The 15,553-nt window shown below is 37.5% G+C and overlaps 1 protein-coding gene and 1 long non-coding RNA gene across 7 annotated transcripts in view; one reads left to right on the top strand and one right to left on the bottom strand.

Moving 5' to 3' along the window:
• Positions 1-12,688, bottom strand: part of BRWD3 (bromodomain and WD repeat domain containing 3) — a 163,616-nt gene extending 150,928 nt beyond the window's left edge. For all 6 annotated transcript variants that reach the window (XR_009598745.1, XM_042242418.2, XM_004022220.5 and 3 more), the window contains exons 1-4: positions 12,457-12,688; positions 12,272-12,330; positions 12,039-12,068; positions 11,575-11,634 (exon numbers count right to left, since the gene is read on the bottom strand). Coding sequence is in view for 5 of the 6 variants with exons in the window: in XM_042242418.2 (XP_042098352.1) it covers positions 11,575-11,634; positions 12,039-12,068; positions 12,272-12,330; positions 12,457-12,487 (180 nt within the window). In the remaining variant the exon portion in view is untranslated. The remainder of the gene's footprint in view (positions 1-11,574; positions 11,635-12,038; positions 12,069-12,271; positions 12,331-12,456) is intronic.
• On the top strand, positions 12,003-14,929 carry LOC132658749 (uncharacterized). Its single transcript, XR_009598746.1, has 2 exons — positions 12,003-12,319; positions 14,333-14,929. It is a non-coding gene; the product is annotated as an uncharacterized LOC132658749 (long non-coding RNA).
• Positions 14,930-15,553: the final 624 nt, after the last annotated feature.

A 15,553-nucleotide genomic window follows, 5' to 3' on the forward strand; every position in this document is an offset into this window, starting at 1 on the left:
TGTTACAAAACAGCAAAAATGAGCATGTCTAAAACCCAAAGAAGTACAAAGATGATGGCTAAATTCTACTAGTACTTGATCATCAGTGATAAACTGATCAAGAATCAGAGAATCTAGATTCTATATAAATGATAAGAATGCAAAGTTATTACTTCCATAAAACTCCCACTTAAGCCCCTTTAGGATTAACAGTACGTATTTGCTTAATTAAAGCAGCACTCTTTCCCTAAAAAAGCTAACTGGTTTTCAAAAGAGTATAAAATTAATGATAATTTTATATACCATGTTCTAAACAACTAAGCTATGTACTCAAAATTCAATGCAACAACTCATTTTTAAAACACAATTTTTGAAGATGGTTAACAAATGCAGACAGGAATGAGACAATAAAACAAAAGTGGTTTCCATTTTTTATCTAAGCTAGTGTTAAAGTTACTGATGTGTTTCACCAATACCTAATTATTAAAACAGTAAACAGAGTAAACTAGAATATTAAAAATCCTTAGACAAAAAGAACATCTACATTCTCATCTTGACAAAAGGTCCTAAAATCTATATATATAGTGCTCTATATAGAGAGAACACATATGTGTGTGTGTGTGTACCTGCCATCACATAGGACACACATCAATATATTACCACCAAATCAAGAACAATATAGTGCAAAAGGTAATTTTGTAAATCATCCTTAATGATCACCAGCACAAGAGATTTTGTGTGTTCTTGATAAATATTGGTTCACTGAATCAATGAATAAATGAAAACCAAAGTCTACTTATAAGCAATATCAGAAGAATTCACAGAGGAAAAATGTTTCTCCTATCAGATTGTTTTCTTAGGAAACACAGGTTGAAGAACTACAATCCAACATGTACGTAGGATCTGGGGATAAGTGATCTACTGTGACTTTTTAAAATTACTTATTGCCAATTATCTTTTACAAGCCCCCTCAAAAAACTTTTTTTTTTTTTTTTGTGCCACATGACATGACATGTGGGATCTTAGTTCCAGACCTGGGATAGAAACCATGCCACCTGCAGTGGAAGTATTAACCACTGGACCATCGGAGAAGCCCCCACAAACCAATTTTGATCTACCCAAATCACTGGGGCCTGCACAACTGTCATGGTGGTCAGGAAGAACGGCAACTTAATCTGATCACTTTTCATTTGCATCTGGATTGGGACAAAGGATCAAGCAAATTCTTTCAGTTATTTCACACAATTCTAGTTGTGTTTCTAAGCAATTAACTACATAGAACTAAAATAATACAAGTAATATTGAAGTCAAAGCAGGTGATGATTCAATTTAAAAGCCTTTTTTTTTGTTACCTAGAGCCTGGTGGGCTGCCGTCTATGGGGTCGCACAGAGTCAGACAGGACTGAAGCAACTTAGCAGCAGCAGAGACACTGATGGGTTTCCCTTAAAGAATCCACCAGCAATGCGGAAGACCTGGGTTGGAGACCTGGGTTTGATCTCTGGGTTGGGAAGATCCCCTGGAGAAGAGAAAGGCTACCCACTCCAGTATTCTGGCCTGGAGAATTCCATGGACTGTATAGTCCATGGGGTCACAAAGAGTCAGACACAACTGAGCGACTTTCCCTTTTCAGAGACACTGATATCCTAGAATCCTAGTTTGTAATTCATCCTCTCCACAAGAGGGCATTCCTAAATAAGCCTACACACAAATATAATTAGTACTCCCAAAAATATATACATCACAAAGAAAAAAGCCTTAAAATACAGCATATTAACATCTATAATAGTTTGTGCCTTTTTCCCAAAAAAACTGTCTTGTGTAAACTGGGCTTCTGTTAACATTTTCCACCAAGTAAATGTTACAAAGCTTTACACATGATGGTAGTTGATGTCTTCAGTGGAATTTTCTATTCTATCAATTTTCTTGTTTTCATTTCATTACCATCTCAAGAGTTACAAAAAGCTAACTACCCTAGAACTTGTAATATACGGTAATATATACCCAGAAAATAGGCGTTCTCTGATATGAATTTTTAGAATTACCATCTTATAGAAACCTGTCAGATTTATGTCTTTTTTACGATTATATAAATTTTATTAAGAATCAAGCAGCAAGAAAAGGACAAATAAATATAATCTTACTTCAAAAAACCCTTACTACTTAAAGTTGAATATTCCAACAATTATGTCTTAAACTGAAATCTTAGGCCCTCTGGCTACTTCATTTTATAAAAACAATGATGTTTAGGGACCTCCCTGATGGTCCAGGGGCTAAGACTCTGGACTCCAGGTTTGACGGTTGGTCAGAGGACTAGTTCTCACATGCCACAACTAAGAGTTTGAATGCTGCAACTAAAGATCCCACATGCAGCAACAAAGATCAAAGATCCAGCGTGCCGCAACTAAGACAGATGTGTGTGTACACCCAAATAAATAATGAAAACAAATTTTTAAAAAAATGATGTTTGATTTTCAGGTGTGTGTGTATGTGCGTGCGCACACAGGTGTGCACGTGCATGCTCATTTCTGTCTGACTCTTTGTGACCCTGTGGACTGTAGCCTGCGAGGCTACTCTGTCCATGGAATTTTCCAGCCAAGAATACTGGAATGAGTTGCCATTTTCTCCTCTAGGGGATCGTCCCAACCCAGGGATTGAACCTACACCTCTTGTGTGTGTCTCCTGCATTAGCAGGTGGATTCTTTACCATTTGTACCAACAATTATATAAACTTTTTATCATTTCCTCAGGAATTATTTTAAAACACAGAATCATTCATTAAGCAACTAAAACAAGGTTCATCTACTCTCAAATTCTCCCCCTTGAAAATTTGCATTATAAAATATTAATTTTTTTCACAAGTTTGCTTTTCACCCTATACAACAGAAAAATTACTCAACTTCTAGGCAGTTCCATTCAAAAATTCATTCCTCTAAAATCAATAAAAATTTGATTATAAAACAGTACTAGAGGAACACAGATTCTATCAACACAATGGCAATAACAATATTTTTGAGTTTGAACATGTTTTCCTCCTTTAAATAAAATTAGCAGGCTTCCAGACTTCATCAGCACAGTTTTTGCAATAACAGTTTCTTCTAAATCAAACTTCAGGACTTTTAAGTGGTATAAACGTTTACTTCAACCCATGTTCTTTGATTAAAGCTGGAATTTCTTAAAGGTGATCTTTTTAAACATAAGAACTCTTATCTACACTCAGTAATTATATTTCTAAGTTCTTTTAAAAATTCTATATTAGAATTACATGTGAATATAATGCAATATATAATAAAATATAATATCAAAAGTATATATTAAAATATTCTATGAAATTAATGCCTTATTAAAAGTCATTTTTTGATTAAAACTCAAAGCATTCTAATTTCAATTATTTAACCAAACTTCTCTTTCTGGAATATAATGACCAACAAGTAACAGAACAAGTACTTTCAGATTTGAGGAACAAAACCATTCTCTAAAAACACAGTTCAAGAGTATAATACAAACTTCTGTATTACTTTGTAAAAAAAACTCCAAGGAGTTAAATTATAAAACTTTTGAACTGGAAGAATCCTTATATATAATTAACTTAATTCCACATCTGAGTAGGAAAAACAAATTCAGAGAAGTGATATCCAATGGTCACAATGAATGGATAGCAATCTGGGTCACTGTTATTTCTATTACTGCCCCATTAAGGCAACTGGAAAATAAAGGTAATTAACACAAAGACTGCAAAAAATTAAAACTAACAAAAATATAAATTAAAACTAAAAAAATAAATCTGAATGCTGCTAAGTCACTTCAGTCGTGTCCGACTCTGTGCAACCCCATAGACGGCAACCCACCAAGCTCCCCTGTCCCTGGGATTCTCCAGGCAAGAACACTGGAGTGGGTTGCCATTGCCTTCTCCAATGCATGAAAGTGAAAAGTGAAGGTGAAGTCTCTCAGTCGGGTCCGACTCTTCGTGACCCCATGGATTGCAGCCTACCAGGCTCCTCCATCCATGGAATTTTCCAGGCAAGAGTACTGGAGTGGGGTGCCATTGCCTTCTCCAATAAATCTGAATAAACTGGAAGAAATTAAATGAAAGCTAGATTATAAATAAACCTTAAAAGGAAGACTGGCTGACCTGAAGAGCAAATCTAACAACTGAAATTACCACACTTCAGAATCATTATGACAACTGAGAAGACCAGAGAAATTCTACTAGTCACAATTAGTTAAAAGAAATCCAGTTGGGCACTGAATAAAACATTTGCTTGCTAAGTCACTTCAGTCGTGTCTGACTCTGTGCGACCCCATAGATGATAGCCCACCAGGCTCCCCCTTCCCTGGGATTCTCCAGGCAAGAACACTGGAGTGGGTTGCCATTTCCTTCTCCAATGCATGAAAGTGAAAGTGAAGTTGCTCAGTCATGTCTGACTCTTCGCGACCCCATGGACTGCAGCCCACCAGGCTCCTCCATCCATGGGATTTTCCAGGCAAGAGTACTGGAGTGGGGTGCCATTGCCTTCTCCGGAATAAAACACAAAGGGTCCCTAATCTCAGGGGGCCAGGCCTGCACCAAGAGCTATATTTGAAATACTAATTTTCAGATGGCCATGATAGTATTTTTACTTTGGCGTTTTGAAATAATAGGATCAGACAAGTAACCAAAAAATGAAGAAAACAGAATTGTGTATTTTATTTTCTAACTAAAATCATGACTACACAGGAAAAATGAAGAATGAAACTGAGAACATATGCTCAAGAAGTAAAATGCAACATTTTATTTGAGATTCAAAATGTTCTTTTTTTCTGGTGGAGGAGGGGGAAGAGAAAAAGCACATGCACAGTTTATCACAGGACTTTTTGATATCTAGGGACAGAAAATGAAACAGATTTTGAAAAATGTAGCAAGGCTTTGAGATAAGCATGATACTCTGAAGTCTAAGAGCCTGAATTACTCAGGTTCTAAAACTGACTAGCTGTTACTCCTTTTGTGAGTGTGATACAGTAGAAAAGACTTGGATTTAAATTTTTCCAGCATCCCCAGGCTCCTACTTATGTGACCTGTAAAGTTATTCAGCCTTTCTGACTCTGAGCTCCCTCATCTGTAAAACAGGGAGTAATGATAGCTACTTAATATTATTTGTAAAACAAAAACAAAACCATTCACTTACGCATTCATTCATTCAGACGTTTAAAGTATAGGGATATAATGAAAGATTAAACTGCTGCCCTAAGAGAATCCATAGTCCGAGTTGTGTAGACTAGTAGATAGAAACAAATCAAATCTACAAGTGCCCAGAGGTTTAGTACACAGAGCTAAAGGAATAAAGTGCAGTACCTCATTCACACTGGGGTAGGGGTTTATGTCCAATTTCACACCTGGATTCGAAGTGAAAGTTAACAAGAGAGACAAAGAGAAAGCATTCCAGGCAAAAAGAAAACACTTTGCACAGTGCCTAGTACATATATCTCCTCAAGGTTTAAGATGTATCTCCACAACCTTAAGTTAAAAAAAAAATCAAACACTATCTGGAGTACCATCTGATTTTGAAGGAAAAAAATGCACATACTTGTACAAAAAAGAATGAAAGAGACCATTAAAAATTAATAGTTTATTTTCTGCTTGATACATTCCAGTAAAATATAAATGTCTACAATAATCCAATATTATCTTTATAATTTTAAAAAATTCATTTTAATATTTGATGAATTTGAAGGAGAAATGAAAAACTGAGCAGTAAAGGAAAGAAAACAGGCCTTCCCATTGAAGTAATAACACTGGTTAACAGGGTGGGCTACAGTGTTAAGACTTCCTATCACTTTCTTTTGAAAATATTAATCATTGTTCATAGCATCTTTTTATTAGTTTTAAGATTTCCTCAGAAATGAAACAGGCAGAGCTATCCACCTAGGGCTCAAGTATTCTCTGGGTTATACTGTTTCAAGAAAGTACTAAAAGTACTATAACCTTGAGATCAGATGATATCAAGACAAGAACTAGGGACCCACCCACTAGAAGTTTCTCAGAAGAGAAAGATTCAATGAAAAGAACTCCATACTAGCTAGCAGATTAGCATATGTAAAAAGTATATACCATGAAACACTTTTTTTAAAAGTTAAGAAAATTGAGCAAATAAGAACTAGCTAATTATAAAGTGCCATGGTAGGTACTAAAAGGCATAAGAAAAACACTTTCAACAAAGTAATATAAAGTACAAGAAATAAATTATCAACCATGTGTAGAAAATAAGATTAGGATAAGAAGAAATCAATCAGAAGGGTTGAGGATCCCTGCAACAAGACATGGGAAAAACATACCTCCCACTTCTTAAAAATCAGTGAATACTGTTCCAGTATTATACTGAATTATTTTCTATAATTCATAAAAATGCAAATAACACTAAATATCTTTTGATATAATGATCATTCTTTGAATTAACACAGATGCACTTCAAAAACACTCATTTGGGGCTCAATTCTGACACTTTCTAAATGCTCTTTTTTAAATGTTACTATTATATATGCCCCTTACCTTATTAAAAAAATTACTAGGAAAATTGGGTAGTGATAATTAGCTAGCTAAGAAAACATAAATTCTGTGGTCATAATTCTTCAGATTTTAATGCTGGTCATTCAAACTCTCTGTTCTATTTTTAAAATATAGTAAAATGTAGTAACCAACTTATTTGCACTCATTTGCATTCTTTCATATTTAACTCATTTGGTCCACATAATAACCTTGCAAAACAGGTAGGGGTTCTTATTTTATAAATGAAGAAATTGATTCTCTGCGAGGTTAAGTAACTTGCCCAGGGTGCCTCAGCAAGTACTACCCACAAAATTCTATTTGAAAAATGTTAAAGGCATCTCTAAAATATGACATAAACATTAAATTGACTTGAAATTACTATTTTAATCCCTACAAAAAATTTATTAATCAATCAATAACCAACATCAGTAAAACTTTAACAAAAACACGCAAACTAAACTTAATAATCAAATGTCACAAAGGTTCTTTTGGGACAAAATTTTGTAAGAAACATTCACCCAATACAAATTCTTACTCTCTTCATTTCCTTAATACCATCTCATTTGTACTGAGATACCAGTTTTCCTAGGACTGATGAGAAATCTCCAAAGGGATTTTAATCACTGAAAATGTATTCCTAGAGCCCAAGTGTTGGGGGAAAAAGCCAAGGATCAATCCAGATGAATAGCTAAAACTGATGTGGCTCAAGCAAATCAGTAGTGAAGAATATCAGTTTCCAGACACTGATTGCTGTCTGCCATACCTATCATTTAGCAATATATCCACAAGGAGGTCAAGCAGCACATGCCTTTTGGTTTCCCACAATGCATTCTGTTGCTAACTATGGCTGTGTGTTCACATAACAGTTAATAAGTCACACATGCTTAAATTGCTTCCACACTTAGAGATGCAATAACCATGCTATTAGCACTCAAAGATTATTCTACAGTTCTACTAGACAATTTAAGCTATTACTAATAACTAGAGAACAAGAGCTGGGTAAGAGGAGAAAAATACAGGCATGTCTGTAATTCAAATATGGTATTTAAAAGCAGTTGGTGAGGATCAAATGAAATAATGTGAAAACAGTTTTAAACTTAAGTATGTTAAATACAGGTGTAAATTCTTATAATGGCATATATCACCATAGATGTATTACTTTTTAAGATACAAGTAAAGATTAAAATCTTGATCAAGTTTTCTTTTTTTTAATATAGCATAAAACTGCTTCAAATCTTTTCCATGTAAAACAAAGGCAATACAATCTATGACACTCCAAATGTAGCACTAATTGGGTGGTTTCAATTCTATGGATGAAAAATGCTGAATAAATGTAAAAATATACATCACACCTAAAGATACTTATGTCTCTGGTTCAGTCTTATGATAAAAGTACCCACAAAATAATTCAAAAATCTTAAGGTATGTCTTTAAAAATGTTTCCAAGTCATCTTTCCGATATGTAAAATTTGTGTATTAACAAAAACTATTCATTTAAACACACATACACACACTCCTCACTGCTCTGTCATTCCTAATGATCATCCCAGTAAAGCTCCAAGGAGGAAGCAATAGAATAGTGCACAATTCAACAGGGTCACCACAAATGAAAGGACATTTGTAATTACTTAAATTATCTACCTTAAGAAGAAGCAAATCAAATTCTATTATATTGTAAATAAGTCAAGCAGAAATAAAGAAAAATACTTAGATCAAACTTCAGAAACAATCATCCTGACTTCAAATCTCTCCCTGTATTATTACAAAACTCTGAAAATTAATTTAGAATTTTCTAATGTCATAATCAAAAATGTTACAGTTCAACATATACTGACAAACATTTCACCAAGACTCTTCTTTAAAAGGCACTTTATATCCCAACATGTTGATATTTGGCTGAAGCAGGTTTAATAAAAAAAAGCACCTTTCCTGGTGTTCCAAATTATAAGTAAAACACTAAATCAGATTTAAGAAAGAAAAAGAGGGATTTTTAGACTATGTAATAGTAACAGTAGTAATAATTGTTGATGAAATCCAACATATTATCTTAATATTATTCTGGATAAATCAAGTTAAGCAGTATAGTTTTTTACAATTCAATTAAAAATATACATATGGACAGAAAGGCAGGATTTTTGTTTCAAGTAAGTAGTATACATGACTATGCAACTTCAATTCAGTATTTTGATATCCTTGTTTATACTCCTTTGCCTCTTTATTATGCACTTGTATTCTTTCCTTTTAATATCCCAGTACATTTTAAGTTTGAAATTTTGCAATATAATTTAACATATAAGGTTATACTAATTAATAATACTTTGTCCTAAATTTCAATCAAAAATATGTAGCTAAATCAAAGATCACAGTTTAAATCCATTGTTCTAACAGCACTTTAAAAAACACCCCAAGAAAAAAATGCATCTCTCCTACAATGAAGCCACTCAAAATCTCACATCAGATTTGAAATCATTTTTATCAACAACTGATGAATCTAGGAATCAGTCTAACACTACACACTCAGTTCTCAGCCACTTCTTTTCCTTCTGTTCAAATTCTCATTCAGCTCTGTTTCATCTCCCGTTACAAAGAAATCTATAGGTAGAGCACAGACATATGACTAAAAATAAAACCTCATTATCAAAATGTATTATCCCTAGAAAAATTGGATCCTGGTGTGGAAAAATAAAAGCCTATATGTACAATATAAAAATTAAGTCAAAAACAAAAAAAAATAACACTATCTAAACTAAGGATAATATTAATAGAGAAATTCTGTGTATATAAAAATTAAAAATGTATAAAGAATTATAAAAACAATAAATTTAAAAGATAAAGGTGAAAATCAAGTATACACAGGAATATACAAATGGATTAACAATAATTACAAAATAACTTGTTAAAGTCTCACTAACAGAAAAGAGCTAATTAAATAAACAAAATAAAGAGGATTATTTTCACCTATTAAAGCCACCAAAAGATTTTAAAAATTCATTCTAAGTATCTAGATGGTTAGATTATAAATTAGTACAATCTCCTGGAGAGCAATTTTATAATATATAAAATGGATGAGACCCCTGACCTGATAACTCCACTTCAGAAATATAGCCCAGGAAAATAACTGGGGATAAAAAAGGGGAAAAAGCAGAATGACTACTTAACTATGCAAAGATACTAGTGAAAAACTGCAAGTAACCCAAATGCTCAACTAGCAATTGAGTTCTAATCACAGCAACTTAAATAAAACTGAATCTTTCCTTGCCATTAAATAACAATAGCTATTCAAATATAGATAAGTATATGTAAAAGTGTTAAAATATAAAGCAAAAAATGGATACTAATTGCAAATACATGAAGACATGCCTTTACAATATAAGGAAAGGAAGTCTAGTAAACTGGGCTTTGTTTTTTTTTGTTTTTCTCCCTGTGTGTTTGTGTGTATATGTGTGTGTGGTTAGAAGACTGTATTTTTAATATTTTTGATGCTCATCTCCTTTTTACCACATCAAGTTAATTTTTAAAAAGCGTTTTCCTTTTAAAAAATGCTACTTGCTTAAAACGGTACACTTAGAGACAAATAAATGTTAACCAAAAAATTTGTCGATACAGCTTAGTATGAAGCACTATTTTCAAAACCACATTAGTCATGAAGTGTTAAAACATATTGGTAGGCATTGTTGTTTTTGCCCTTTTTTGGCAGGACTTCAGTCCAACAAAAAGTTCTGACTACAAATTAAATAAACTGGAAATACATGCAGTTTTTCAGAATTTTTATCTGAGAATTTTTGCCATTAATAATAGTACAGATGATGGAGTTTATCCTTATCGCAAGTATTATACCATTTTCTGTGCTTTGCAAAACTAAAAAATTTAGATCTGGTAATTAGCATGGCTTCATTCTTGTAATTTAATACAAAGAAAAATCAAATGAACACCAAAGTAATTTAAATATTGTCTTGCTGAAAGCAAACTTTAAATTATGTTATTTATATTTAGAGTCTACCATATCCCTCCAACTTTCTTTAACTTTAATGTTCCTCCATTCGGATCTTATCGGAAGGAAAAGTGGCTGAATTTAGATTTTAGTAACATCATACCTTTCTCCTTCCATTTCCTTCCAATTGACTGTGCCAGTGGATAACAAGAGGTAACACCCACCCCTCAAATAAAAAGGATCACCTTTTTGTGTGTGTCAATGCCAAACAGAAGGTGCATTTACACTATGAATTATATCTATAAAACAAGCAACAGTCAATCCAGTGCTTTTGGTCCTTTACTAAAGCATGTTCTATTTTAAAATTTTAAAAACCATCGTTGTCTCCTTGTAAATCCCAAATCGTGCTTCATTAGTCCTCAAAAAACGCATAATCTATAGTTCTTATATAGTGAAATTTTAACTACACAAATGCGATTTAATAACGACTAAAGCAATTTTCTAAAATCTGAGATATACAATGATTATGCTATTATTCCGCAGTCGATTATCTAAACCTGGCAAATTTTGGAATTAGTTCGATGCTCCCTATTATTTTTAATTGTGCTGTTTTTCCCTAGTCCCGGGTCTGTCAATTCCCCTTCGGAAGCCCCTTCGCCGTGCGGCCCGACTGCTCCCCCTGCAAAAAAAGGCTAAGCCTGGCCTCAGTTCCCGTATTTTAAGCCAGGACCAACCAGAACCCAGTTTTCTTCCACTAATCCGGAACTCCCGGCTGTTACCAACGCTGTCATTGGCCAGCGTCAGTCCTTGGTACGTGCCCCAAGATAACCCCCGGGTTTCTCTCCTTTTTCCCCCTACAATAGGCCTTTCCTGATGTTTGTAACATATTTATAAACCACAATTCGGCATCTCAGATAACCAACTCACATTCTTCAAAGTTTTCGGGTGGAAACAAACGAGGCCAAGGGGAGGGCAAGATACCTTTTCTCCGACTCGCCAAGAGGGGGGAAGGGACGTTCATCGGCTCAGCACGGAGCTCTAGAGCCGCGTCGGTAGAAGGGTCGGGGGTAGGTTGGGGATACAAGGTGGTGGAAAGGGAGTGAAGAATGAGTTGGGTTGAGTTGAAATGAAAACTTTACTCACCAGATCCTCGAAGCTTCTTCGGTGCTCTCTCCCCTCCCAGTCTAAGCGGCGCGGAATAAGCTGGGGGCCGGCAAAAAGAAAGGGTGGAGGGGGCAACGATAAAGGCCAAGCCTCTTCTCCGCATCAACCCGACCCAGCTTGGGTCCGGGTCCTCGACCCTTGGCGTCTTTATTTCTCTGGCCTGATAGCTGTTGTCTCAGAGCTAGACGAGTGTGGGGGGGAAGGAGGCCGAGGAGGAGGAAATCCTGAAAAACCACCTCCCACAGGCATAAAATGGGGTGAGTTAGGACCCCAGAGATATCCGCCCCCTTTGAGGGAAGGAGCCGGTTCACCCCTGTAGCAACAGCTATGAGTGCCCAGATCCGAGGCTCCCTCCCAGCCCTTGCCCTCCGCCCCTTACTTGCCCTCCCCTTCCTCCAGTCTCACCCAAACCCTACCCACCTCTTCCCGAAGGGGCTACGTACCTGATGCTCCTCGAGTTCCTGCACTAGCACCTGAGCAAAAGGGAAACACGGATTATGACGAGCAGCTGGGGCCATCACCCATTCCTCCCTCCCCAATTCGAACCCAGCCGCTGACTGTAGAGCTACTCAAGGCCGGCCTTTACCTCAACCACAACGAAACTGCACACTCTGCTGCCTCGATTTCCCCATCGGGACCATTCCCCAAGACTCCCAGATCTCCTTCCCCGTCTCACCTGAGCGGATTTGTTGCAGGGTCCGGATTGCAAGAATCTAGCGATCAGGTAATACAGCTCTGAGGAAAAGGGGGGGTGGGAAGAGGTTGAGAGGGAGGCAAAGAGAAATAGAAGCTTTTTCAAAAGAAACTGACAGCCGCCACGCTAAGCCCCCATCCTCTTAACCCCCGGACACAGCCACCCACCGGCTTCGATCTGGGTAGGTGCCGCCGCCATCCTTTTCCTGGGGGGGGGGGGGGGGTTGGGGGCTTCGCTCCAGAGGGGCTGGCGGGGGAGAGTGGGGGCGCTGTCTCTATTGTGGTGAAGCCCCCATGCCCAGGAGTCCCGCCGCTTCCGCCGCACTCTGCGTCCCGGTTTCGGTCTTTCTCGGATTCATCGCATCACGTTTCGACCCATAGATATTCTAGCCCAAGAGCTGAGGAGGCGGAGGAGGAAGGAGAGTAAGAGAGAGAAGAGGAGGGAGGAGCTGAAGTGTCGGAGGGGTGGGCGGGGGCAAAGGGGGTGGAGAGAGGGGAGGGTAGAAACTGTAAGAGGTAACTGCAGCGCTCCTTGTCCGCCGCCAGGGGCACTAACGCAGCCGCCAGTCCTCCTCTCTCCTAGACGGCCACGGTTGCCTAGCTACTACTCTCAGAAGGAAGGGGAGGTGCTAACTGATGGCCGACGCTCTGGCAGCCGCCGCAGAACTCGGTGGTGACGTTCCCTTCCGCGAGCTCCTGAATCCTTTGCCCTTCCTGTGAGAGCAGTCAGGTCCTTTCCTGTTAAGGACTTTTCCCTCAGGCTGGTTATGAGGGACTTGTGAGGAGCCAACTTGACTCAGCGTCTTTCTTAGATTTCCTCACGGCAAGAAAGAGGCTTTATTTTTTTGCCTCTCTTCCACCAAAAGGAGTTTAGCCTCTAAAGGATCTTGTGACTGAGAAAGAAAAGGATCCCCTACTTCGTGGTCACTTGTTTGTCTTTAAAATGATTTTTGTACGGATGAAAACGCTGTGTAGTAAGCAGTCCAGAGGGCAGGGCTCATATTGTTACAGAGAAAGAGCAGCTATCAAATGTCCCCTGGTTCTGATAAATATTTCAGGAAGAATTTGCTGTTAGACATGAAGCATTTTATTTTTCCACTTCTGAATGTTTCAGTTCAGTTCAGTCACTCAGCCCTGTCTGACACTGTTGCCCCATGAACTGCAGCACGCCAGGCCTCCCTGTCCATCACCAACTCCCGGAGTCCACCCAAACCCATGTCCATTGAGTCGCTGATGCCATCCAACCATCTCATCCTCTGTCGTCCCCTTCTCCTGCCCTCAGTCTTTCCCAGCATCAAGGTCTTTTCCAATGAGTCAGCTCTTCTCATCAGGTGGCCAAAGTATAGGAGTCTCAGCTCAGCATCAATCCTTCCAATGAACACCCAGGACTGATCTCCTTTAGAATGGACTGGTTGGATCTCCTTGGAGTCCAAGGGACTCTCAAGAGTCTTCTCCAACACCACAGTTCAAAAGCATCAATTTCTTCGGCGCTCAGCTTTCTTTATAGTCCAACTCTCACATCCATACATGACCACTGGAAAAACCATAGCCTTGACTAGACGGACCTTTGTTGGCAAAGTAATGTCTCTGCTTTTTAATATGCTGTCTAGGCCGGTCATAACTTTCCTTCCAAGGAGTAAGCATCTTTTAATTTCATGGCTGTAATCACCATCTACAGTGATTTTGGAGTCCAGAAAAATGAAATCAGCCACTGTTTCCACTGTTTCCCCATCTATTTGCCATGAAGGGAATGTTTAACATGTGCCATATCTGTCCCTTTCCTATACAATAATTTTCAGTTGTGTCTTCAAATACTGCCAAAATATTTTTTATGTTAGCCATGGATTTTTATGCATTATTTCACATCTGTATGCAAGGTATTTTACAGGTTTGGGGCAACGTTTGTTATTTAATATAAAATGCCTAACTCAGTATAATACTGATTTTCAGTATTTGGTTATTCGTCTCAAGTGATGAAAGGATTTGTAGAGTAATTGACACATATAATGAACAGACTTCTTCCCTATTTTCTCTTTCATTTCAGTTGCTCAGTCGTTTCTGACTCTTCATGACCCCATGGACTGCAGCACGCCTGGTGTCCCTGTCCATCACCAACTCTTGGAGTTTACTCAAATTCATGTCCATTGAGTCAGTGATGCCATCCAATCATCTCATCCTCTGTCGTCCCCTTCTCCTCCTGCCTTTAATCTTTCCCAGAATCAGGGTCTTTTCCAATGAGTCAGTTCTTTGCATCAGGTGGCCACAGTATTGGAGTTTCAGCTTCAGCATCAGTCCTTCCAATGAATATTCAGGGCTGATCTCCTTTAGAATGGACTGGTTGGATCTCCTTGCAGTCCAGGGGACTCTCAAGAGTCTCCTCTAACACCACAGTTTAAAAGCATCAATTCTTCCTTGCTCAGCTTCCTATATAGTCCAACTCTCACATCCTTACATGACTACTGGAAAAACCATAGCTTTGACTAGACGGACCTTTGTTGGCAAAGTAATGTCTCTGCTTTTTAATATGCTGTCTAGGTTGGTCATAGCTTTTCTTCCAAGGAGCAGGCATCTTTTAATTTCATGGCTGCAGTCACCATCTGCAGTAATTTTGGAACCCCCCAAAATAAAGTCTTTCACTGTTTCCATTGTTTCCCTATCTATTTGTCATGAAGTGATGGGAACAGATGCCATGATCTTAGTTTTCTGAATATTGAGTTTTAAGCCAGCCTTTTCACCCTCCTCTTTCACTGTCATCAAGGCTCTTATTTTCTCTTATGTAATGTCATGTTCCCACCTCAAGCCCTGACCAAAAAGTACTTAATGGAAGCTGAACCTGATGAAACCAGAAATGCTGTTTAAGCTGCTTGTACTATTTACAATGAAATATTCTGATTTGAAGGTTCTCCTTTTAAGGTTAGGGCTGAATTCTTAGGAATTTTATTTCCTCCCACAGAGCTCAGCCAGTGACCACAGTGGGCCTAGAATTAAATCATACTGACATAAACTTAGCATACCTTGGTTAGCTCTCACTCTGGCCATTATTTTCCCTCAGAGAGAACCACACAAGATATGTGATATGATAGGTCTATCTTAGGTCATTATGCTATTGTACTTGATAAGATAAATGCCATTAACTAAAAAAAAATCAGATATTGAAAAAATATATAAGCCCTATGTAAATAATTGCAAGTAGCTCAGCAAAACACCAGACTGAGTACATTTTACAGATCAAGTATAATATATATAACAGTTAACATTAAGCCAT

The sequence above is a fragment of the Ovis aries genome, chromosome X (assembly GCF_016772045.2).
Source record: "Ovis aries strain OAR_USU_Benz2616 breed Rambouillet chromosome X, ARS-UI_Ramb_v3.0, whole genome shotgun sequence".
NCBI lineage: Eukaryota > Metazoa > Chordata > Mammalia > Artiodactyla > Bovidae > Ovis > Ovis aries.